We start from the raw sequence: 25,565 nt of genomic DNA, 5'->3' as shown, positions 1-25,565 counted from the left end.
GGATGGTGTCCAGAGCAGACAGCATTTCTAAGCACTGGGTATGCAGTCCATATCCAAAGCAGGTGGTGGTCTGGTTTCTAAGGCCTTCCTTTGTATGACTGCACTGATGTTCAAGAGAGAAGTTTTTATCAAGTAGCAGTATTTCCAGCCTGTGATTCAAGTGTTCCCCCATCTTTGATCTGGGAATCTGTTCTCTCCACACTGATCCCTGCAAACCGGGAACCATTTCTGTCATTCCTGTCCCGGGATAACCCACATTGCTTGGGTGGCTGCCAGTCTCCCAGAATTTTAGTGTTAAGGCCTGTGTGGCATGTGTGTGCGTTGCAGAGCTCTAGAAGAGGGGTGGTTAGAGCTAGTAAACAGGGAACTGGAAGTTTCTTTGTCAAGAGATGGAATGTATATTGCTGGGCTACAGCAAGGGCAGCAGCGAAATGCATGTGAGGACCGATGTTTAGAGCATAAAAGGTTGTAAGTGTAGCTGGAGTCCATGGATGGTGACAACCAGGAAATCCAGGCTGCTTTGAGCCCCTGGCAGCAACAGGGTCTGTTTTCTCCTCAGTTCCCATTGTACATCCTGAACGGCTGAGTCCATCTGACTCTTTCCACTCATGCCTTGACCTGCACAGATAAATTCTTTTGGAAAAGCAGTATAGGTGGTAAATTATGGCAAATAAAATGTGATTGTATTTTGCCAAAACACCAGACATACTGTAATGTAACTTTTTTGAATGATTCTGTTCTATAAAATAAAAACTGGCTGTAGGGGGCATGTTAGCAAACAGCAGTCTCTCTGCTAGAGCTCAGGTTGCTGTTGTGTCTGAATGCTGCGGGAAGAAAGAAATGATTAAGAATGACAATCTTTGCATCTCTTTATTTCTTTATGGCTGAGAAGGAAAACTGAAAGGAGTCGGGAAGCAGTTGAGCTATCTCATTTGGTTGTTGAAGTTACTTTATATGTGGCATGATGTGGATTAGAGGTGTGTATCCTGGTAGAGGGGAGCAGTTTTATTTATTCTAAAGTATACATCACTCCAAGGCTGTCCTGGCCTGTTCCACCCTTGCTGCCACCTCTCAGCATCCTGACAGTCTGGGCAGCCCACAGCTGCTCAAGGTGCTGTTGCCATTGCCCTGCCATTTCATTCTTCAGGTGAGTTGCTTAATGTGCTTTGTGAAGTACTTGATGAAGTACTTGATGAAGAAAAGAGACCTGATTTTTCCAGAGGCTTTCAGGTAAGGGTGAAGTGAAGCTACCAGCTAAGGGGCACATAGTGTAGGTTATCATTCTGGAGAGGAAGTTCCTGAATGTCCTTGCTACCACTTTTGCTGCTACAGGTGCAGCTCTGGTACCAGGTAGCCATTCCCAGCACCTGGTAAGAATCAACCTGGGGTACAGAGTCAGGAATAGCTACTGCAGAAAGATGTGACGGGTCAATGGGGATGTAACCTAGGAAGAAGTACAAGGGGTGGGTGAAGAGCAAGGCTTATAGAAGGGGGAATACTTCCTGCAAAATGAATGGAAGGATAATTATATCCCTAGCAATTGTTTGTAGGAGGAAGGAAAAGACTCTGTGAATTAGTGCTGGGGATTGTGAAGCTTGGGAAAGGAAATGGGGGAGGAAGGGCAGGATGATCTTTGTGTTTTTCATTAAGAATAGAGCAGCTGCTGTGCTGGCAATTGTCAAATTAGTGTTTATGAAAAGTATTAATGTATAGAAGGCAGGTTTTATCCGGTGGCATGGCAGAGGTGAGGGCTTGCATGCAGACAGGCAGTGTGATGATGGCTTGTACCAAGGTGCCCTCATCTTCACTAGGGATGTGCTGGGATGGAGCACATCAACTCCTTCCACGTCAGCAGCTTCTGTGTCCCTTTCCTCTGTGCACTTGGACCTTCTGCCGTATTTGTCTATACCCTCAACACAAATTTCCTAAGGCTGTTTGATGCAGTAATCCTTGCTGTTTGAATGCATTCATTTTCACATTTCAACCTGCTGTTTTGCTGGGCCTGCTTGAAGGAGGAGGATTTTGTAGACTAATTGGCACCCAGGTCACAGTGACCCACTTCCTGCTTTCCCAGTGTTTTCCCCTAAGAATCATATGATCCCACTTACGTACACATGGGTGCACGCATGGCTACATTTGTGCCTGCTGATCTACACCCAGCCTCAACGTATGTTTGCTGTTGCACTGACAGTGCATGCAGGCATTGAGGTTGTGTGAGGAGCGCTGGGGCTGCACTGTGGTGCTAAACTTAGCCAGTGTATAATATGAGCAGATATCATAGAAATAGCCTGTAGGTTTTGTCTAATCGTTCCTTCCTCAGATGAAAGTGATCTCATGTTTTCAGAAAGTAACTATGAATTGTGACATAGAAATAGCGATGTTTACAGTTATTTCCACAAAGCATAAAAATATTTTTGGATTCAAATTCATTTCACTTTTCCTTGCTATCTACAAGGAGGCTAAAAAAACACCTTCAGGATGCCATTAGCTTATAGACAGCTATTGTATTTGAGTTGTATGCTATTTGAGATTAACATCTCAATCTATAAACATATACAGAAAACCCTACATGGTTAGGGTAAGGTCTTGAACTCTGCATACTTCAAAGTTGTTTTCCCCCCCTCCTTGCTGGCACAATAAAGTCTATGTTTGCTAGCAAAATACTTCTAGATTGAGTATTTTTGCAATTTGATTAAGATAATGGACTGAGACAATGTTTTGCTAGCTGCCTTCTTGAAATGGGTGACTGCTGCTTGGTTCTGGAATGTAATGGAAAAAGCAATCCCTGCCTCAAAGAAGCCTTTAAAAGATTGTTGAGTTGACAGAGGGAGTGGATGTACAACTTGCAGGGAAGGATGCCAACTTCATGGTTGGCAGTACCTTGATAATGAACTTCTTTTAAGGCTACCCACAGTTACTTAGTCATTACAAAACAGCTCATTTCTTTGGGCCATCTTAACAGAAATTGCTCTCCAGGAAAAATGGGAGTGCAGGGAAGTCAGTGGCAATGGGTGCTAATGCGTGGAGAGATTTCAGTACGTGGTGGTCATTGTTGGGGGGAAAAAAGAGCCTAAATAGGTGATGAGGCCAAAAGCAGTGATGGAGAGGAAAGTGCTCAGAGATATAAGAGGAGGTAAGTGGAGAAAGGGAGACTTTATGCAGAACACTGGAGTAAATGTTCAAACCTCTGGACATCTCTGGCCCCTCAGCATAGCCTTGCAGAACCAATAAATCCATAAGGAGTTTTCACCCAGTAATGCAGTCCTACAGACTGACGAGTGTCAGCTCGCAGCCCGGGTTTGTGACCGTGCTTTGGTAAGTGGGGCAGCACTCCTTCAGTGGAGCCCGCTCCTCTGCTGGCCTTGGCAGTGGCTTAGCCAGCAGCATGCAGCCGATCACACAGGCACGGGCACACGGCAGTAGCTGTTGTGCCTGCAGCCTGTGTGGACAGACCATAGCCAACTTTAATCTAGGCTAACGCTGCTAACAGCACACCCACCGTGCAGGCTGCAGACCTTCTCAAAAGGCAAAGCATGTATTTCAGCAACTTGTGCTGAATTCCGTGCTAACATAATGCGAGCCGGCTGATTTAAATTAGCTCGGATATGTCAGCACAATTCCTGTAAACATGCCCTTATCTTGCTTGTATCTCAGTCCTTTTGTCTCTGAGATAGCACTGCCATCCCTCACGCAAGCATTTAGCACAGAGCAGAGGTTTGAAATACAGGCGGTGGAAGATGCTGGAGAATTAAAATACAGGACACTGAAGTGCAACTTCCCATACTTGGAGACTTCTCCCGTGGGGGCTCGGTTCTCTCTAATGCACGCTGCAGCGCTGAGCTGCTTCAGCAAGGAGAATCTCCACTGGCTTTTTGGAGGTCGCTGGAGGGCTTCAGCTTGCACCGAGAGCCGGGGGGTGCAGGGTACATTCAGCTTTGCCCCTCGACAGGGCTTTTAGCTTTCCTACTGTCTTACACTGTTAGGACTGCTGCTAAGATTGCTCCCTGGAGTCTGGAAAGCTCAGTGTTCCTCCCTTTCCTCGACATGTGGAGGAGTTTCTTTGCAAAGAACTTAACCGGGGAAGCAGGTATCCATGCCTGCTGTGAGGCGGTACCAGGGCGTGCAGGGAAGGAGTTAATACCAGGCGCAGGCACGGGCTCTCCTCCTCCTCCTCTCTCCCTCCTTCCTCCGCTCCCTCCCTCGCTCTCTTTTAAGTCTTGACCACGGAGGGAGGGCGGGAGGGAGGCGGGGGCCAGGGCTGGGTGCTGGGTGCGGGGCTCCCACCGCTGAACTTTTCCCGCAGCAGCCGGGGTGCAGCAGCGGCTGCGGACACCCAGAGAGGAGCGCAGCCGGGGATGCAACCTCCAGGCTCTCCCGGGACTGACTTCTTTCCTCTCTTTGTGTTTATTGAAACTCCTCCCCGCGGCGTCAGGTTTTCCTGAAGGAAGCTCTCGAGCAGAAGCTGGAGAAGGATCGGGAAGAGGAGTTGAGGAAAGCTGCTGTAGTCATCCGGGCCCACGTCTTGGGCTACATGGCAAGGTCAGTGCTGGGGGCTGCCCCACCGTCCCTCTGCTTGCCTGTCTGGGTCGCCCCGAGCCCCTCTCCAGTCCCCTCTCATCGCTCCCTTCTCTCTGCCTTCAGCTGCCCTCCCTGCCTGCACCGCTTCTGCGGAGACCCCTACACCGTTGCCAGCTCTTCTTGAAGCCTTGCACCCTCCCTCCCCACTGCTGCTGCTTTGGGGACCTCTGCATTTGCTGCTCAGCTCCGATGCCACCTTTCCCTTGCCTTCAGGGCTCTCCTGGCTGGGCCCCACCTATGCTTTGGGTCCCCTCTTTTTCCTTATGCCTGTCAACTCTTGTTTCTGCTCCTGCAAATCGCTTGCCCTCGCTCACAGCTCTGCCTTTGCTTGAAGTCTATCCTAGCCCTGCCTGCTCACCTCGTGATCTCCCTCTCCTTTTAATTAACTCTTCAGAATTGGTTTTTGGCCAGCTTTGCACCAGTAATCTCGTCTCGCCGCTCCCTTTTGCACCTGACTGGGGAGGGCTGGGAGAACCAACTGCAGACAAAGCACCCCTCCTCTGCCCCTCCAGTCGGGGCAACAGCTGACTCCTTAATGGCTGTGGCATGCACACTTAATCCCAGTAAGATGCTCTTTCCTGGCTGGTCTCTGCTCCAGACACCTGTCAGTCAGGGGTGCGAGGAGGTGAAATCCTGGCCAGTTCAACTCTCCCAGCAAGCACTCTTATTAGAGTCCCAGTTATACCAGGTAGCTCACTTTTTCTTTTTTTTTTTTCTTTTTTTTTCTTTTTTCACTGGGAAATGCATGCAGGGGTTGTGCCCTGCCTTGCCAATGTGGAATATCAGCAAAACACATGCTTGGTCTCGGGGGCTTCTACTCATTTATTTATTTCCCCTTAGGAAGACAAATGAGCTAGCTCTGTTGTTTGTACATGAGATTGCAAGTTCTTTGTGTCAGGGCCTCTGCTCTATATTACTTTATGTCTAGCATTTGGAGAGAGGGGTAGGGATTAGCACAGAAAAATTGATTTTTCTGGGAAACATCACTGCAAGCAAACTGGATTATTGCTTTGCTGAGTTCCTGGGAAGGTAGCTGCTGCCCTGCAGGGCTGTGACGGAGGCAGAGGTGCAGCAGTGCTCCTCTTGGCTAGAGATCTTGTGGTCCTCCAGCCTGCTCAGATCTGGATTCCTTGTCCCACACATTGCTCTTCCACGTCTCCTCTCTAGAACAAGCTGTGCTTGTGCAGCCCGAGTGGAAATCCTCTCAAGCAGCTGGATGCAACTGGGCTTTGCAGGGGAGGATAGCAGGGAGTGAAGAAAGAGCTAGGGAGGGAGACTGGAAAACATCCCTGTGAAGAATTTCCAGTTGCATTGCACCTGTATTGGAGGAGGTCCAGCAAGAGGGAGTTCATCTGGGCCAGTGATGTATGGTCTGTGCAGAGCTGGACACAGGTCAAAAGTTACCAGCATTCCCTGCCTTGGGCTTGGTACCATTTCTTTTAGTTTTGCAAGGACAAGTGTGTTTAAATTTGCTAAATCTCATGCCAAGTGTTTGGCAAAGAAGGGTATATATGCCACAGGAAATATTTTACTAGTTTTTCCCCCTTTGTAAACTTTTTCTGTGAACCTGGAGGACCAGTCCTGAGGGGCATAAGGCTTGCTTTGCTCTCATTCCCCGTAGCCATCTCTGAATGGTCACTAAAAAAGTAAGAAGAGAGAAACAAGCCCATTCGAATGACCTCATTTTTGTTGTAGCTCTGAGCTGCAGGTAACAGCCTCACCAGCTAAACACACACAACCATTCCCAGGCTTGCAGGATCCGTGAGGAATAGCTGGTATAAATTTGGCTGTGCCCCTGGATCCTGCAGGACCTTATTGCTTGGGGGAAGAAGATGGTAGGAAATGACTCCGTATTTGTTGTGGTCTCTAGCCCTTGGAGGCATAACTGCTAACTGCAGCTCAACAGAATAATTAACTAAATTCCAAATGCAGCATTGCAGCCACCGTGCTTGCCCTTGTGATACATGGTCAGGATGTCTCCAGCTCCACAGCACGGGCTGGAGATTGAACTTCTGTGGGCAGTGGAAGAAAGTAAGTGGAGGGCTGAACAAGGAGAATAAAATTCATGGCTTGCGTGCAGCAGCTCCAGCTGAAGGGCGTCTGCGAGCTTTGCTGTGGTCATGAGGAACGAGGGGGCACTTCAGCCTGGCAGATAAGCAGGCCGAGCCGGCCTGTAGCTGGGCAGGGCTTGGCACACGTTGCACTGGAGAGAGTTTCTGGCAGATGCATTTTGTAGAAGTCAGTGTGCCCTTTTTGATGCACTTGTATCTGCCTTGGCAGAGAGGGCCTGTGCAGCTGTTCACACCCCATGTGCAGGGCACAGGGAGGACAGAGGGAGCAGGGGTGAGGGGACTGCAGCCAAGGAGCAATTCTTGTAAAACCTCCCAATTCTTATCACCTCTTCCCTTTCCTCCTCTTTTCTCTGTGTTTCCTCCCTTTGACTTAATACTTATGGAAAAAAAAATGTATGACCTCTGTGTACTATTGCTGTTAGCATCTCTCTCCTGATTTTCTTGACTAGGCTGTTATATCTGATGTGCAGGGAGGTGGCAAGCTGTCAGCATGGGTCCCTGTTGCCATCTAAAGAGGGTATGTTTGCTAGGAAGGGGATTTTGAGGTGTGCCTTTCCCTCAGGGGGCTGCAGAAGGTCTATGGGAAGGATATGTGAGAATACTCTGTTATCTCCAGCATGCTTTCTAGAATTACTAAGACCATACAGGACTACTGTAGCCTGATGTCCAGAGCTCCTCCGTAGCACAGGCCCATAGATTTTCCCTCTGCAGATTCTGCTTTGGAGTAAAGAAAATTTTGATTTAAATAGTACCAATGATCATTTCCTTCCAGCAAGATATTAAGGTATCTGAATATCCTCAATTGTTTAAAAAAATGGAGGCTTATTTCCAGCCTGAATAGACTTCAGTTTCATGTCAACTAAATCACGTTACGTCCTCTGCCAGATAAATGGAAACGCCACCCAAAAATGGTTCTCATGTGAGTACTTTGCTGGGATTAAGCCATTCCTTAGCCTTCTGTTTCCTAAAGTAATGGAACAAGTGCCTTAAATCTCACTTTCAGCAAACCAGGATTTCTGGTTTCAGTCCTGCTTTGTCAGAAATCACTGGAGGGTCCAACATAGGTGCTAACACTGAACACAAGGTAAAAGTACAGCACAGTCTCCTTCAACACAGTATTTCTGCTTGCAAGTGTGACAGTCCCAGTCTCATTTTTCTATAGCATTGTGTTGGGAGTTTGCATTCAGCTGATGATCCCTGTGAACCATAAATCTCTCTTCGACTTGCTGTTTCCTAACATAGTCTCACATCAGGTGTGCTTGGCCTTTGGTTCCTTGATACAAGACCTTACATTTGGCTCTTTTGGATTGTTTAATGTTTGCTTGAATCTAGCTTACAAATTGATTCAGATTACTGTGTAATAGTAACTCTTTTGTTATTTGCCTGCTTTGCTATCATGTACAAACTTCTACCAGTGGCTTTTTTTTTTTTCAGATCTTTGATAAAAGCATTTAGCAATGCAGAGGCAAGAAGTGACTTTTCTAGTACTTCACTAGAGTACAAAAATACTGAGTGATGATTCTTTTATTTTGGGTCCTACCATTTTTCTGTTGTTTTGTTTTAAAAGTGCTGCCAAGTTGATTTTTATATCATTACTGTTCAAGGAAAATGCTGTGCAATTTAAGTACGTACTTTATGGGAGCGTGTTACAGTGTTAAATTCAGCAATACAGTGTTTTCCCCTAGACAATACCAGATTAATGTGACCAGATCTTTCTGCCTCATTTTCACATTTTTTTCTGGAGTTTTTCTGGTTTTGGCTACTTAAAAGATGAGGCAAAATGTGACTTTGTTCTCATAGTCAGGCTTTTTGTATGTTTTTTATATCATAAATCCACACTGAGTGATTATATTAATTGAACAGTGAATGTGTATACGTGCGGTGTGAGTAGACTTTTGGCCAGTGGGCATTCTCTTTCTGTGTTGTGAAATATCTGTTCCTCAGAAAGTCTTCACAAAAGTAGGTGCCCAGGGAAACAAACCAGTAGGCGTGGGACTGAGAACATCAAGGAGAGTACAGTTCATACATAGTAGCAGTGGAGGAAGAGAAGTTGTCATTCCTGAGCAATATTGTTCCAGGTTCCTTCTTCTGTGGATGTGATAGGATCGGTCAGCACGCTAGGGCACAAGAAATGCAAAGCATGTGTTGCTTCATGTTACATTAAGTGTCTGGTTCTCTTTCTAGGAAGAAGTACCAAAAGGTGCTAGCCAGTGTTGTTATAATCCAAAAGAACTACCGAGCGTACTTCTGGAAGCAGAGCCTGCTGCGACTGAAGGCGTCTGCAGTCGTCCTGCAGAAGCACTGGCGTGGCCACCAGGCTCGCAGCCTCTACCGGCACCTGCGGCAGCAGGAACTCAGGCGGCAGCAGGAAGCGGAGGAGAGAAGGCGGCGAGAGGAGGAAGAACAGATCAGAAGAGAGGAAGAGGAAAGACAATGGCAAGAAGAGGAGGAGCGTAGGAGGAAGCAGGAGGAGGAAGAGGTGAAGGAAAGGTACAAGATGGTCTCTCACACTCATCGTTCCCTAACACTAAAGCTGCTGAGGCGTAGTAGCAGGTCTGGGGCCTTGGCAGGACAGTAATGTGGGATAATAATTGCCTGTGACAGAGTCAAAGTGCCAGGGGAAGAGTTGAGGTGGGCTGCACATAGCTCGGAATAGGAAAGCAGGTTGGAAAAAGAGCATCCCACTTCCGTAGGAAAGCTAATTCCGGTGTATTTTTACCTCTGTTTAGTGATTTTCTGCTTTGAAATGTATTTTAGAAAGGCAGGTCTTCCAAAACCTGGAGGGATTAGCCCTGTGAGAAGGTACCAGAATTCCTGGGTCTTGGTGTGTTCAGTAGGCTGGGTCAGAGTGGAAGATGAGCAGTGCACCTGTGCTGCCATTGCAGCTCTTACACTCGTGAGAACACACCTGCACCCCCTGTCCTGCTGCTCTGCTCCTCTCTTCAGGGATACAGATGTGTCGGGAGGTCAGGAGGAGAAAGGAGAAGCTGACTTGACAAAAAGAGGCAATCTGTGAGCAGTGACAGCACACCCATTGAGAATCTTGCACCTCATACATTACTTACCGTTCACTCCCTGGTTACCTGCATCCTATTCAAACTGGCTGGCTCCTGATAATCTTTTGTTTTAAGCATAAAACTTCAACTATGGGATAATTATATACATTTTAACAAATAAATCCTGTGTCATTTGAAGCATTTCATAAATAATTAATTCTGTTTCTTATGATGGACTGTAGTCGCATACTTGTTCTGAGGTTGGATCTTGGCAGACTGAGATTTGTGACAACAATCAGAAAACTGTTAGGAGTATGTCAGAAGGAAAAAAGGTTGCCTACAGTTTCACAGGAGACAGTAGGGTAAAGTACGTGCTGGGAAAAGACATGGAGTCAGTGACCCCAGTGATGAATGGTTTGGTCAAAGAATCTGTTGAACATCAGTAAAGGCTCCATTTTATCAATTGTCAATTTTCAACAGCAGCCTCATCATCAATGCAAAACTACAAGTTCAGAATGGCATTACCTAGCTTACAGGGATCAGATGCCACAGATGCTCTCTTGGGTCTGAAGTCCTCTTCCTACTACGTAGAGCTGTTCTCTATCTAGTTTTAGATAAAAGGATTTATTTAGTTTATTATTATTATTTCTCCCCCTGCCCTCTAGTTCCCTGTCCACGAAAGAAGTGTTTGAGCCAGCATCATTATAAAGAAATGTCAGTGTTTCTAGGAATCAGGAGAGCTGCTCATTTTGCTTTCACTTTCTACTTGGTCTCAGATGACTTGCTGCAGAGTGAGTACCTGAAAGAGGTACTAGGGGACCAACTTGTCTAAATCCTGAACTTCCACTGGACCTCGAAAACAAGGTAGAAGTCCATAAAAATTGCAAATTGGCTACTCTACTGAGAACAAGCAAAAATAAAAATAAAAAACACACATGCAGAGACAAAATCAGAAAGACCGGGATGCAAACTAAAAGTTGACATGCAGTTATTGCGCATACAGTGTTAGTAAAAGGGAGACAAGGAGCAGTTTGGTCTACTCTTCAACAGGAAGAACAAATTATGATGTTGAGAAAGCTGAAGTATTTGATGCTATTTTTATTTGTTTTCCCAAAAGGCTTAGCTGCTGGACAGTAAACACAATTAGCACAGATGTGCAAGAATTCAGCACCTAGCAGGGAACGAAGCAGTTAGTGAATGCTCATATAAATCAGATAACAAAGAAGTCATCCAGACTTGTTGAAATTAATATTTGCATACTTTGAGAAGTACTGGCTGAAGCAGTTTGAATCAGTAGCTACTCTGTTTCTCCTGTTTTGTGGATAGCAATGGAGTTTCCATAAAACTGGAAAAGTCTAAACATAATGACCTCTTTTTAAAATGGGGAAGTGAAAGAAACGGAATTTTGGACCAGTCAGCCTAACCTCATTTTCAGGGAGATACTGAAACAAATAATGAAACAAACCATTGTAAGTGCTTGATAAAGGAGGTAAGAGCCAACGTAGGTTTGTGAAGAACAAACAGCATTAAAGTTATCTGTTTCCTTCTGTGATAGCTTATGACATATCATGTAGATAGAGAAAAGCCACAGAGGGAAGGTATCTTGACTTCAGTAAAGGCTTTGACGTTGTGACAATACTCTTAAGACACTATAAGGAAGGTGGTTTAGATAAAAGTAGGTGAAACAAGACGAGAACTTGGTTTTTAACTTCATTGTATTATTGCATTTTAATTAGTAAACAGTAGTGGTTACTTGTTAAATAGGAGAGCACTCAATGGGGTTCTTCCAGGGTCTGTGCTGGATATGGTTCTAGTGCAATGCTTTCATAATGAGTCGAATGAGGAAATACGAGTATCTTTATTAAATTTGCAGATAAAACCATCTGGTGAGGGTCTGCAAATGTATAGCTAAACAGGATTACCATTCAAATAATTTTGGCAAATTAAAGAAGTGGTCTGGAAAACATAGGATAACGTTCAGTACTGGCACATGCAGATCTACAGCTAGGAATAATCAAATGCACAGAGAGAGGAGTAGGAACGACTATTTCAACAGCAGGAAGAAGGTCTGAAGGTTAATTTGAGTTTTAGTCACTGGTGTCATGCTGTAGTGAGAGGAGAAAGCAAATGCCATAGATAAACAAGATTGTTTCTGTAAGAGATGGGGTGATTCTTCTGTTCCTCTTGGCGCTGGTAAGGCTTCAGCTGGAATACTGTTCCTTGTTTTGGGTATCACATTTCAGGAGGACTGTGGATCACTTGCAGATGGATGGAAAGCAGCAAGAAATATCAGAGGTCTAAAATATGTGAGGAACAGTTGAAGGAACTAGTGTGTAGATTGTAGTTAGTATTTCTGATTTCTTTTAAAATGGCTCTGCTTCTTGCACCCACAAATGATTTAAGGCAGTTTTTCAGCTCATGACTACTCTTAGAGATCTTTCAGTAAAGTTGGAGCCATCTGGATCCCACTTATGTCAGCTTTCATTTATAAATATTTTGTAGATTTATTTGTGTGTGTGAGAGAGAGTGCAAGAGCGAGAGCTTTAAGGACTTTGTGACTTGCAGCTGCAATTTAGAATTTGGCTGGAAAAAGCTGTAGGGCCTGGGAAATAAATACTCTTGCCTCCTGTTCTGCATGAGACTGAATTGTAGATTTGCAAGTTACCACTGCCAGTCTGAATTTAGCTACGCAGTGGTTGCTACAGGCAGAGTCTTCCATCCAGCCACATCCCATCCCCACTCCATTTGCATGACCTTGGCATTTGTCTGCTACATTTGTCTGTTTGTTCAGTTGCTTGTAGTGTGCTTGCTATGGAGAACCTCGTCCTGGTGAAAGCTTCCCCTTGGAGTACAACCTTTTTGATCTGGGTGGAGATGCAGCACCGTGGGATAGTTTTTTCCTCTACTCGTGTTTACTAACAAACTCTGACTCTAACGGCCTTTATAGTAAGTTAGGTTTTTGCATACCACTGAGAAGTTAGGCAAGCTGGAGCACCCAGGTCTTCAGAATAGAAAGTCTTCAGCTTAGCCATTTAACAAATTACTAAAATCTGATTTTTTTTTTCCTAGGTTTAATATAGTAAATGCAAAACAAAACACAAATTCACTGCTGGCATTGCAATAATTCTGCTTTGTTTAAAAACAGTTTCCTGAAATCTGTCAATTATACATGTAAAACCTCATTTAATATCTGTAGACGTATAGTGCTTCCCACTGTGTTAAGAGGATTAAGTTTACATTTAACATGAATCTAAACGATCTGACTTTCTGTCACTATTTCCAATGCCCTTCTTCCTGTGTTCCAACTAATCCAATTTCCTGATTGATCCAAAAGTTAAGTGCGTAGGGAAAATCTGTTGTATCCACAAAGGTCATGCAAACCACAGAGAAATGGATTTTTACTAAACTGTAAAAGCTTTTAAATCAGTCTTAGACCAGGTAGTTTTTTAACCTTATCCATGGAGGGGTGGCGTGTCCATGTAATTCTAAAAGCCTTACCTAGGAAAACCAGGTCTGTCTCTGACTATCATGTCTTGTTTGTTTGTTTTTCAGAGAAAAGGAACAACTGAATGCTTTACTCCAGGTGTCTCAGGTAAGTTTAGGAGTTATTCCTTCCATATGGCTTCTCTGAGTATATGAAGGGTCCTTCATTGCCCACTCTTCGCCTGAAGCTAATATCTATATTATGGCAACACTACTTATAAAATGGCCTTGTTCACTCAAAACCTGCAGGTGTTTGGCTTTGACAGAGGTGCCTAGAGCTAACAAGGTTGTTTGGTAGGGTTTTTGTTTGTTGTTTGTTTGTTTGTTTTCTTTTTTCCCAAGGGTCATGTACCAGCTTGCATGGTTCCTATTTGAAAGTTTCAGTGTTGAACATGCAGCATCATTTTTTATCTCTACTGCTTGGGCTTATTGCATGACCTTGTGATGTGCTACACGGTGACACAATCTGTTTTGTTGGATTGTTGCCTATAACAGCCCAAATAAGAGTGCAGATGATAGCTACCATGGCTAAAATAACCCCCTGGTAACTGATCTAATTGTTAGTACTTGATATATCAAAGAGCAGACCACCTACCCTGAGGTGTGTGAAAACAGCTGGGTGTCATCTTATTCCTTTGCCCAGACCATTTGTTCCCTAGTTTCAGTCCAGCTCTGTTCAGGAAAGATGACAGATTAGTATATGAAAATTTATTTCTCCACAAGTCAGAGTTGAGTGGAGAACAAGCAATAGAGCAATCCTGAAGAAAATACAAATTGTGACGTGATGGGGCCAATTCATTGTCTACATTGTCATATTCCTATTGGGGAGTATATTAAATCCTTTTAGAATGTATTTATTTATTTATTTATTTATTTATTCTGTGTGTGTCTGTTTTCAACATCCTCAGTGGAAGGGAGGATGTCTTCATCTTATAGCTAAACCTCAATGCAAGCCACCAGTGTCTCCCATCTTCCAATTATTGCGTACTTGCTAGAAGTTTCCTCAGTTATTTCAGTGTGCAGAATAGAAGAAGAAAGAGACTTCAGCACCCAGCTAGCTATTATCCATCCAGTGATGCTTAAGAATGCCAAGAAATTCAGAATAGAGTTTGGGTGGGGTTGGAGAGGGCATAGCCCTGCTTCATTGCAAATATCCTTTCCAGAGCCAAATTTTGGTGGTTCTTTAGCAGGTTATGCATATACATATTCATACATAGTTGCTTTCTCCTATATATGTGTGTGTGTGAGAGGGTGATAGTTCAAAAGGAAAGGAAGCTTCTGTTAAAATTCTAGTGTACAGAGAGCTGTAACATGAGCAGCCGACAGAGGGGCTCTTCTAAAAATTCAGTGATCCCAGTGAGCTACTTTGCACAATTCAGAAACAAGGTAGGCTGCTGGAAGAATTGAGGTACCTGAAGATCAGTTGTTCTACCTTTAGCTTTTACACTGTGGGTGATTGCAGATGCCAGACAGAAAAGGAAAGGATGCTTAGGGTCATATTTTGTAGATGGGAAGTACAAGGCAAGCACAAAAGATAGGAAAAAACGAAAGGTCCAAGGAAGGGACACACATAGGTTAAAGAAACTGCTTTAATACTATTACAAATTCTTTAAGGTGGAAACAGTAAAGACTGAGGAAGTAGATATTCCCCTGCAAGAAGAAGAAAGACGTCAGATGGAGGAGATCTTAAGGCTGGAGAAGGAGATTGAGAAGTTGCAGCAACAGAAAGAGGATCACATGTCTATCATCTGTGAAAACACCAGGAATGAAATCAATCGGCAGCGGGAAGAAGAGATCCAAAGGCTAGAAAAGGAGGCATCTAGGGTTGCCCAGGAGTTTCTGGAGCTGCTGGATTTTGGCAATCTGGATGAAAGTGTGCAGAACTTAGAGCGCTCGCTTTCTAGTGAGGGAACACTCAACGTTGACTGCAGCATGGTAGCACCACTGGCTGAGGAAGAGGTGGATGAGGGGTTTCATGCTGATGATGAAGGACGACCAACTTCCAGTTTGGTGGTCATGACTCAACGTGACATGAAAAACAGTGATAACTACTTGGAGAAAGATGTGGACACAAGAGTTTCACTTCTCCAAAGGGAAGTGGGAGAGGTTGTCCCTGCTCCAGGACAACCTGTGGAAAGAACCACTAGCCCCAAGGAGCAGAGTGCCCTACGTGACCCAGCAGAAAGCAGTTACAGCACTGTCTCAGATACACTGAGGAGTAACAGCGGAGAGGTGGGAGAGCTGATTTACAATTCCCCCCAAGATGTGGAGTCTGACTATGACCACGAGGAGTTTGATGGCTGTGGAGACACAGGCAGTGCCTCAGCCGAGCCTCTGAATGGTGAGGAGAGTCTGAGAAACTCCCATGGCACCAGCCTGGACTCCAACCGTGGCAGCCTGGACTCGGTAAGAATCTGCCTCCATTCATTTTTCTGGACATTAGTGTGACTTTGTTGATATTTATAACATCCTTGCCTTCTTACTGCATGCCTGCTTGCTCTATGTATAGTTACTGATATATAACGCTCTCTTACATCAATAAACAGCATGAAAAAAGGTAAGAGTGACAGGCTGAGGGCCAGCAGGCTTGTGACTGTCCAGTGTCACTTGTACACAATCTAGTACATAGATACCTAGGCTATTTTGGATTGTTTCCATCACCAGATATAAGAGTAACATCATCTAGGAAGACTGAAAGCAGGCAACTAACATCTTGTAGGTATGTATCCTACCTCAGAGAGATTTCACTGAAAGCTTGGGCTACTTCTGTGGACAATCACAAGAGGAAATGGGAAAGGCTGGGGTTTAATTTGTTCCCATCACTAAAACTTCTCATGTCCTAGTCCTAGTGTTCAAAGTCAAGTGTTTATTTTCATCTGGTGTATACAAAGTAAGCTATTCTAAGGCTAGAAGAAATAACTGTGCTGATCCTGGTGGGTCCTGGTGGATACAAAGACCACTTTGCTTTCCTTTCCTGCAGCAGGTGCGATGGCAGGTAGTAAAACTGGGCTATTAGCCTTGTACTTGAAGCATCCTGGCTCAGCTTCCACACAGGGCCCTGAGCTTTGTGAGTGCCCTCAGGCTAGCTGCTTAATAATGCCACAGTAAATCCCCCAGTAGACCAGCATGTCAGATGAGCCCACAAATGATTGAAGGGAGTTCAGGTGTGAAGCCAATGATAGCCATAAAAATACCTCAGATAAATGATGTCTCTGTGAGTAGGAGCTCAAACTACAAAATACCTTTTAGAAAATTATTGATTTTTTTTTTAAGGAATTCAATTTATTTCCTTTGCTTTTCTTCTCCAGTGGCAGATTTTGACTCTTGAAAAGTTGTGTGTTTTTTCCTGTTTGCATTTCCCTAATGTCAGCTGCCAGCCATCAGAATTTTTTATGATGTGATCTGCTTGAATAAAGGTATCTTCTCTGTGGGCAGATACTCACAGATCACTGTCAAGTAATCTTTCAAGTCATGAATCGCCCTGTCACAGTGCTTATCACAGTCTCAGACAGTTTCTACTATTCTTAAAATTTAAATGGAAGTGGAGGATTTTATTGGGCTCCTCAGTGAGTAAGACTCAAAAAATGGAGGTGCTTCTATGTCATGGCATGAGCCACAGGAAGAGATACCTGCAGCTGGCTCGGGATTGCATCAGGAGCTGCTGATCCAGGACTACCTGCTTTTTCAAACTTAATGTCAAGAGAGGGAAAACAAATAAGTGAAAGAGGAGTAGGACAAAAGAGGAGGACAAATGGATCACAGAGAGACAGGTCAGAAAGGGGAAAATGAAAAGAAGCAACATGCGTTTGGAGAAGGAAAAGGACTAAGGAACTGCCTTCCTATTAAATTAATGAAGCTGATCATAGCAAAGTGTATTTAAGGCAAAGGAAAAGATAGCATAATTTGGGATTTCATGTTTGATATACGTATGGCTAAATGCAATTATTTAGTTGGAGAACAAGGATGAGTAAACATTGTATTGTTGTTTCAGCAATTTAGATCTTTGTTTTTAGGGTTCAGTTATTCTGGAATGTGCTTTTTTTCCAGTAAACCCAAAGCAAGGCGAGGGTTAGATCAGTGTTCCATCTTGTCCAGCATGCTGGCCTGTCTGCCAGAAAAATCCTCCAGAAAGAAAAATTGTCTCTTAACCCCATTAAATTAGATTTTGGGCTGTATGCTCTGCCCTGAAATAGGAAGGTTTGCTTCTGCAGGTAAGTGGAATTTTCTAGCCATGTCCACTGCTGAATGTCACTCTCCTTTCTGGTATGAAAATTCCATGCTCTCTGGAGACTCTTGCTTTAGGCATTAATGAGTAATCTGTCAAGCCTTTAATTTTACTCTACTGCTTTTTTTTTTTTTTTATAGAGGGAGTATGTGTAGTTTTTCACCTTCTGCTCATGTGACTTCTGCAGTCTTGTTACTTTGCTCCAGTTGTCCTGTGGGACCCAAGTAGCCAGGATTTCTTCTTTTCCTTTTAGTTTCTGGACAGCGAAGAGGAAGTGGATGTTTACATAGATACAGATGAAGAGTTTTGTAACGGACGAGTCACCATCTTCAATGGCTCAGGACCACCCTATTTTCACAGCTATCTCTACATGAAGGGTAAGCAGCTTTAGCCAAAACTGTTGTAGGATGGGATCCAGAAAACCTGCTTTCCTCTTCTGTTTCTTCAGAGTCACTGTTTTCCTCTGCTCTTACTTCTCTGTTCACTCTTTTTTCCCCCTCTTATTTCCAGCAAATAAAACAAAGAGCTAGGAGGTGGATGTCAGGGAATTAGACTGAATATCTTTGGCTCTGAGATATGTCCACTTGGTACGGGCTTAAATGACTCATTTTGAACTACAAGACTGAAAACAGTACAAAAATATTTGAGTAATGCATATATTTCTATATTCTGTGTTTGTTTCACTGGTTCTATTTTTCCTCTTTCCAAACTTTAGTACAGTGTTGTTTCTCTCCCTCAGCTCCCTCGTTGCACATAGGAACTGCAGGGGCAACTGAGTGCCCAAGAAGCAGGATCAGAATGGAGAAATGGTCGTTGCTGCACATCTGATGAGATCTTGCTCCCTTGCTTTGCAGGAGGCCTCATGAACCCATGGAGGCGGCGCTGGTGTGTCCTGAAGAACGAGGCCTTCATGTGGTTCCGCACCAAGCAGGAGGCACTGAAGTCAGGCTGGCTCTACAAAAAAGGCGGAGGCATGTCGACACTTTCACGCCGCAACTGGAAACGCCGTTGGTTTGTGCTTCGAGAATCCAAGCTGATGTACTTTGAGAATGATAGCGAGGAAAAGCTGAAGGGGACAATTGATCTCAGAAGGGCAAAGTGAGTGAGGAATTAATCATTTTGATCCCTAATATTTGCTCTAAATTGATAATTAAGTGTCCGGTGCAGCCAGTTCATCCCTCTACAGGTCTCCTGTAGGGCGAGAAGAATCAGAAACATAAGGGAAGGAAAAGATGATTAGAGCTTCTAGTTTTACTCTGGAGGGAGTCTGGAATTATTTGGTAGTCCTTCTTCCAGTCTTGCATTTCATAGTCTGGCAGAAGCTCTTTCAAAGCCATGGATGGAGCCAGACCAGGAGGAGCTAATTAAGTACATACCCCATGCATCCTTCCCTACCCTGGTTCCATCTGTTTCTTGGACTCCCCAGGCATTTCACTGTGATGGTATGAAGCACGCAGCAGGATTTGAATTTGGCAGCATGTGCTGTGCCTTTTCCTGAGCCTTGAATGTTCTTTTTGCCACCGTAGCCAATTCCTCAGCTCCTGCTGAAGGAAAGGAGAGACTAGTCACCTCTTGGCATTCTGTGGCCCGGTAAAGTGCCAAAAAAAAGTGGCACACCCCACTTTGTAAACAGCCCTCTATATCAGCCTCCCAGTTCTCTCTTCTATCCAGTCTGCTGGTGGCTTGAAGAAAATCCATTTAATTCCTTAAGTTCTGGTTTTATAGTAGGTTAACTGTACAGATCTATATGAGGGGACCCTAAAAGTTGTAATGTGTGTTAAAGGAATGTTGTATTTCTGTCAAAGTTACAATCTATCTGAAACAATTTATTCCTGTAAAAGGTTTTCGGCATCTGTCTTGTAATTTGCTGTATTCCAGGGAGATTGTGGACATTCATGAGAAGGAGAATGCCTTGGACATTGTGACAGAAGACAGAGTTTATCACATTGTGGCAGAGTCACCAGAAGATGCCAGGTATAAGAGCGAGTTTTAAGTTTGTTCATTCAGTCTAGATCTGACCCAGCTGCTCATGGGGGAGCTTGGGGAACACAACCACTTCCCTTTTGCTGGAGAAAAGTGGGGATTCATTCCTGAGTGTCACCTGCTGGAAGGTACGCTCCTGCTTCAGGGACTCCTTGTTGCAGCTACTGAGATGGTAGTTCAGCCTACCAGTCACAGGACTGCCACCTTCTGCACGTGGCTGTGAGCATGCTGAATTCAAGGGTTACTTCAGGAGACACACAAAACCTTAACATAAACTGGAACTTCTAATAGCTGATTTATTTATTAAATGGAATCTTGAATCAAACAAAAAGTCTATTCATGTTGCCTGTAAATGATTGCAAGAGCAGCTGGGTTTTATCCAGGAGACAGAGAAAAGGCTGCGGCTTATCAGAGTCTGTAATGTCATCCGATAAAATCTTCCCAGTGCAAAGCAAACAAATGACTCATGTCCTTCCTTCTTGGCGTCCTGGCCAGGCAGTGGGAATCAGTTGTTTAAGGGCAGGTTGGACAACCTGTTTGGGCTATAGAAAGCCAAGTTAAGAGGTTACTAACCCTGTCTGCTTATGTCTTCCGCACCATTCTCCCACTCTTACCAAAGCTCTTGCTAGTGTAACTGTTTCCCTTATCTAGTTTAATCTGATTCAGTGAAGTTATTGTGGGTCTGTTATTTCATTTGGTGTAGGGGGAGGAAGGGATAAAGTGTTTGGACACAAATAAATTAACAGAAGTAGACTACAGAGCAACCACATAAATGAGAAACAGACAAATTCAAGGGGTAGTAGCCGAAAAGAGAGTATCTTCTTAACTCAGAACCTCCACAATTGGAATAGTCATGCCCAATAGTCATACCATTACAGAATTGCTAGGACAAGCGTAACCCAAATGTGGGCTCTGTCTGTGCCACAGCAGTCTCTGTTCTGGGGGAGAAGAAAGCACCAACGCTTGCACTAGCAAAGGACAGATGTTGTACAGTCTCCAGTTTGAGAACCCTCCACAAAGGCTAGATGTTTGCTGATCTCACTGGAAGCTGCAGATAAGAATCTGCTTGTTCTGCAACAGAGATTCAGCCTCCAGATATGCCTGTAATGAGAAGCCCTTTCACAGACAAATAACTTCACTCCAAATGAACTTATAAAAACCCCATGATTAATAGAGAGCCATATGACTCGAGTTTATGAGTGGATCAGACAGAGCCTAGTCAGGAAGGCTCCCAGGAGTCTCTAGGACTAAGAGTCCCCAAAGATTCCAACTGACCCCGTCTTTGCAAGTGCTGTATGCTCTTATTCTGCTGACACGTGCTCCCCAGTGAGTCCACCGCCTGCCTGCAGTTTCTTGAACAGCAAGTAGAAAACTGGATTTTGTGGGAGCAGCTGTCAGTGGGTTGGAGAACATGCACAGAATTTTCATGGATAAATAGGGAGGAAGGAAGATATTAGGGTATGGCATGATCAGCCCAAAAGATGTTTTGAAGCATAGTCTGCAGGAAATTGTGAATGAAGAAATTTTCCCACTGGCAGCTTTCCAGGTTCCTTGATGATATTCCAGAGCTAGTTTCAGTACCCAAATCTTAACTTTGAGTCTGTTTTGATTGCCAGCGGTTGGTTTAATGTCCTGAGCCGAGTACACAGCGCTACGGCACAGCAGCTGAGGGAAATGCAAGATGAACAGGCCAATCCAAAGAATGCTGTGGTGAGTTACTGTGCAACCAGTCCGTGGGCATGTTCAGAGCCATCTGTGTTTAACTATTTTGTGCATGTTTTTCAAGGACATGCAGTGCTGTAGTTCATGAGCAGTAGAAGAAAGTCACACATTTTTTTAAAAAGAAACAGCGAAGCTGATAGAAAAGAGGGTAAGAAGTGAAGATCATGGTGGCTGTGGTGGGTGTCAACATGATCAACATTGGCTATCTTCTTTGCTTTGCCTCTTGCAGATAAAATGTTTTTGGATGGGATTATGGGACTAGTCTGTGTCAGTTTTCCAGACAGAAGATAAACAGTAGAGAAGAACAATGTATTTATGTATTTTAGGAGTATTGAAATGTGGAGGCAGACCTTAATAATGCTCTCTGAAAATGTGTAGCTCTCTTTCTTGCAGTTCTCTGGAGTCCTTGCACACCTTTTCATGTTGTTTAGGGAGCAAAGTTGACTCACTCATGCCTTTCTCATATGCTCATTGCTACTTAAGCTATTGGAATTCAGAAGAATGCTTTCAGGTTCAATACTATTCACTAAGGAGAATGTCCGTAATTTAAGATGCAAGCAATTCCTGTTACCTGTCTCTTTCACTGTACAGGGAACCCTGGATGTTGGGCTTATTGACTCTGTCTGTGCCTCAGACAACCCTGACAGGTATGTATAGCAATATAGCCATCTCTTAGATTTGAAACTCCCTGACTTATTTTTGTGGGTAGGTCCAGGTTTTGTTTGAAGTTTACATTTGTTTAAACTCCTAAGAATTTATCTCACAAAGAAACTCAGCTAAAAGTCCTTAGTTTCTTCCAAGCTATGCTACTTTCCAGGCACAAAGTTCACAAGTGTATTGTCTTTGAGTGAAAGTTTCAGTACACATTTCCATCTGAAGAGTGAGAACAGTGTAATCTAAATGTCAAGAAATTATAGTCTTATCTACTATTAACACTAAATAAAAAAGTCCAACAAAAGCAGTACTTCCAGTTTTTCAACAGAGCAATTTCAAGCTAATCTTGGAAATTTAAGGAAAAAAATAAAACAACACATAAAAACAAACAAACAAACAAACACAAAACAACACAAAAAAACAACAACACAGCACAAAGCAACATGGGATGAATTTAAAAATCTGTACTCCACTTGAAATCTTTGTGATGCAACAAAGCATAGGCTTTTAGTTCACAGATAAGTTAGCTTCAGAGAAGAGATTATGGAGCATTTCATATAATTTTACATTAACATTTAATTATTTCCTACACTGTTAACAGGTTCAGCCAGGGCCAAGCTTCTCACTGCAGTACTGAAGTAAAATGTTAGCTATTAAGCTATTTACTTCTATGCTGTTTGTTGTTGTTGTTGTTTGCTTTTTTTTTCTCTCACAGATTGCAGGGACTTTGTGGTTACTAGTTTAGAAAATGCATATCTTGGTAGCAAACTAAGATTTCTTTGAAGCAAAAGTGTTTTGCCCAGCCTGGACTCCTCAGAGTTAATCTGTGTCCCCAGTAAAAAAATAAAATAAAAGGGCACAAATAGTAAGCTGAACAGGCAGAATTTCTTCATGAATCTGCTGAGGTACACTCTTCTGGAATGTCAGTGTTTGAATTATGATAAACAAGTTCTGAGGAGAATGCTTATTTTTCAACCATGTTTTTATGCATCTTATTTTATTTTCCATAGCTTTTTTGTCAGGATCAGCTCATCCTTCCTAAAACCAATCGCAGACCCATTTTAGCTGTCACTTCTGGGAACTACATTTGCTACTGCATTACTGGTTTTAATAAGTATGAGCAGAACAGCTGTACTAGCCTAGCCCAGTGGTACTAGCACTAGTTCAACCCAGTCAGAGGGTAGAGCAAAGTCCTGTGCTTACAAACCCAGGACATTTTACAACTGGGCATTAACTAATGAATGTTTTGTAGTCTTTGAAAATAGCTTTTGGAAAGTGTTTAATTCTATCTGTCTGGACTCTGCATTCATCAGTTTGCAGAACAACTGCACAGGGGATGCTCTTAAGAGTTTCTTCACTTCTCTGTAGTTTGTATTCCAAGAATCTTTCTGCAGTGCCTGTGCAAAGGTAAAGGACATGGCTTTGGGTGTGCTGTGATTTCAGATATTTGTATGACTTCGACTGATTTCTAATGCTTTTATTTTCTGGCAGACCAAACTCTTTTGTGATCATCACAGCAAATCGAGTGATTCACTGCAACAGTGACACCCCTGAGGAGATGCATCATTGGATCTCCCTTCTGCAGAAACCAAAAGGCGAATCTAAGGTTGATGGCCAGGAATTCCTTGTGAGAGGTAAAAGGAAATGCACGCAGTTATGACATGTGAAACTCATCTTCTGTTTGTGATTTGAGTGGGAGGTTTGACTGTAGCTAATCCAAGCTAGTGTTTAGCTGCTCCCAAAACACAACCATTGCCTGCCCCCTCCATTTTCCTGCCTGCTGTTGGCTGCCTCCTATGCTCTGCTGGCACTGACTCTTGTCTGACTCCACATCAGGTGGGTTCAGAAAGCTAAAACTGAAAAAATAAGTATTTCTTTATACGTTTATTTTTCTGGTGTTAGTTCCATAGCCTGTTTCAACATGTTGTCGAGCAAATGCCAGCAGGGAATAGGAGGGAGCATGGCTGCTGCTTGGGAGCAGCTGGCTTAGACCGACTATGACATGACACTGCAGCTTTTGTTTTCAGAAAGCTCTGTTCCTTCTGACACCTGTCGTGCTGCGAGGGAGGGAGAGAGATCTTTGTAGGATTGCTGCTGTCCTCAGCTGAACAAACTAACCTGATTCTGATAGACATAGTGAAGTGAGAATAATTCTCTAAGGTTGAGCAAAAGATTTATATTCTGTCTCTAGTTAGAGCTCAGCTGGACATAGAGGCACTGATGCATGAGTAATGTTCGTGCATATAATACAAAATATTCTCCCTTTTTTTTCCTCAAATATTTTTAAATTTCCTCAGTACTTCTAGCTCATTACATGTTCTTTAATATACAAAGACACTTAGGTCTCAATCTGTGGAAAGCAACCGTTTGAGCAAATTGCCCTACATCTTCCAGAAAGTATCTATGATGGAATAAAGGTCTGAGAGTGGTCATGGCAAAGCAGGAGTAGAGGAAGAAGAGAGTCACCAAAAAGAGGCAAAGCTTTCTATAATCCTGGTCTTAAACATTTCAAGGAGATTGTCTGATAACCTGTGTTAACGTTACCAGCTGGAGTCCCTTAAATTCAAAATACTTAATTGCAAGGCAACAGCTCCTTTTATTTCATTTTGTTCATTAAAGAAAAAAGTCTAAATATTCTTTTGCAAAGTCAGTATGTGTGTTGCACTTCACAGTAAAACATATGGCTATTTGAGAGGCTATTTGAGAACCACAAAGTCTGTCTCTTTTATTTTTTCTTTATATGCAACCTCTAGGATCAGTCCCACGTTCTTTGAACTTTTTTGCCTTGTGGGTGGGCATTGCTTTTTACAGCTTTGAATAGAAAACTATCTTTTCAACAGGTTTAGTAACACCGACTGTAATTTTTTCTTTTATAGCACTGAATTGTTTTTTCTTCTTTTTTTTTCTTTTTTTTCCTCTGTGAGGAATCTAAAATGAGAGAGAGCATTTTTCCTGATCATAGGAAGAAGAGATGCATGTAACGCTTACAGATCATTCTACTAGAAGAAATGTACCACCAAACCTCTTCCACCCAGGTTTGGATAGGCGTTTGGCATCTCTTTGGAAGAAATGAATTGTAAATGATTTATTCAGATGGCTGTGACTTGTGAGAGAAGCATCCTGGACAGAGAATGCCCTAATGGTGATGTCAAACTAAACCACAGCTCAATGAGAAAACCATACATAGGGCTGAAAAATAGAACAGTTCCATGAAAAAGTTGTCTAATTTCTTAGAGTGACTGTGCAGGATACTGCTACAGCCGGGTAAAGCAGAACTGGCAGGTCCCAGTATGAAGTTTTGCAGAGAGTTTGAGTTCTGCTCCCAGAGGTAGAGAGCCACCAGGAAGTGACGAGGTTGTTGTTGTGGTGAACAACAACCACTGACGTGCCTGTGTTCCTCTGCTAGGCTGGCTCCATAAAGAGGTTCAGAGCAGCAACAAGATGTCCTCTCTGAAGATGAAGAAACGCTGGTTTGTGCTGACAAACACTGCACTTGATTACTACAAGTCATCCGAGCGCACAGCTGCCAAGCTTGGCACACTTGTGCTCAACAGCCTCTGCTCCGTGGTGCAGCCCGATGAGAGGGTCTTTAAAGACACAGGTAAGAAGAGGAGCAAACAGTAATCAGCAGGTGTTGCATGGGTGGAGTTGCCTGAAGAGGGGAGGGTGCAGGAATGTAATGGTGTGTCTTGCTGAGATACAGTCTTGGTGATTGTGGTTGCAAACTTCTTCCCCACACAAACCATATGAGACTTGCAAAGGACTAGGGAACAGTGTGCAAGTGATGGTAGTTCCCTCACACCTGATGGAGATGTACAGTGCTTATATTTTTTCACTGAGTAGTGTCACTAT

At 43.5% G+C, this 25,565-nt stretch overlaps 1 protein-coding gene across 3 annotated transcripts in view; it reads left to right on the top strand.

Moving 5' to 3' along the window:
• Nucleotides 1-25,565, top strand: part of LOC121072237 (unconventional myosin-X-like) — an 85,731-nt gene that overhangs the window by 46,107 nt on the left and 14,059 nt on the right. For all 3 annotated transcript variants that reach the window (XM_040561663.1, XM_040561664.1, XM_040561665.1), the window contains 11 exons: nucleotides 4,433-4,539; nucleotides 8,835-9,140; nucleotides 13,199-13,238; nucleotides 14,744-15,535; nucleotides 17,608-17,731; nucleotides 18,209-18,452; nucleotides 19,233-19,328; nucleotides 20,954-21,047; nucleotides 21,651-21,706; nucleotides 23,205-23,347; nucleotides 25,120-25,314. In XM_040561663.1, coding sequence (XP_040417597.1) covers nucleotides 4,433-4,539; nucleotides 8,835-9,140; nucleotides 13,199-13,238; nucleotides 14,744-15,535; nucleotides 17,608-17,731; nucleotides 18,209-18,452; nucleotides 19,233-19,328; nucleotides 20,954-21,047; nucleotides 21,651-21,706; nucleotides 23,205-23,347; nucleotides 25,120-25,314 — 2,197 coding nt within the window. The remainder of the gene's footprint in view (nucleotides 1-4,432; nucleotides 4,540-8,834; nucleotides 9,141-13,198; nucleotides 13,239-14,743; nucleotides 15,536-17,607; nucleotides 17,732-18,208; nucleotides 18,453-19,232; nucleotides 19,329-20,953; nucleotides 21,048-21,650; nucleotides 21,707-23,204; nucleotides 23,348-25,119; nucleotides 25,315-25,565) is intronic.

This window comes from Cygnus olor, chromosome 6 (genome assembly GCF_009769625.2).
Source record: "Cygnus olor isolate bCygOlo1 chromosome 6, bCygOlo1.pri.v2, whole genome shotgun sequence".
Classification (NCBI taxonomy): domain Eukaryota; kingdom Metazoa; phylum Chordata; class Aves; order Anseriformes; family Anatidae; genus Cygnus; species Cygnus olor.
Note: the sequence above shows the minus strand (reverse complement) of the source record. Positions and strands in the feature narration are given on the sequence as shown.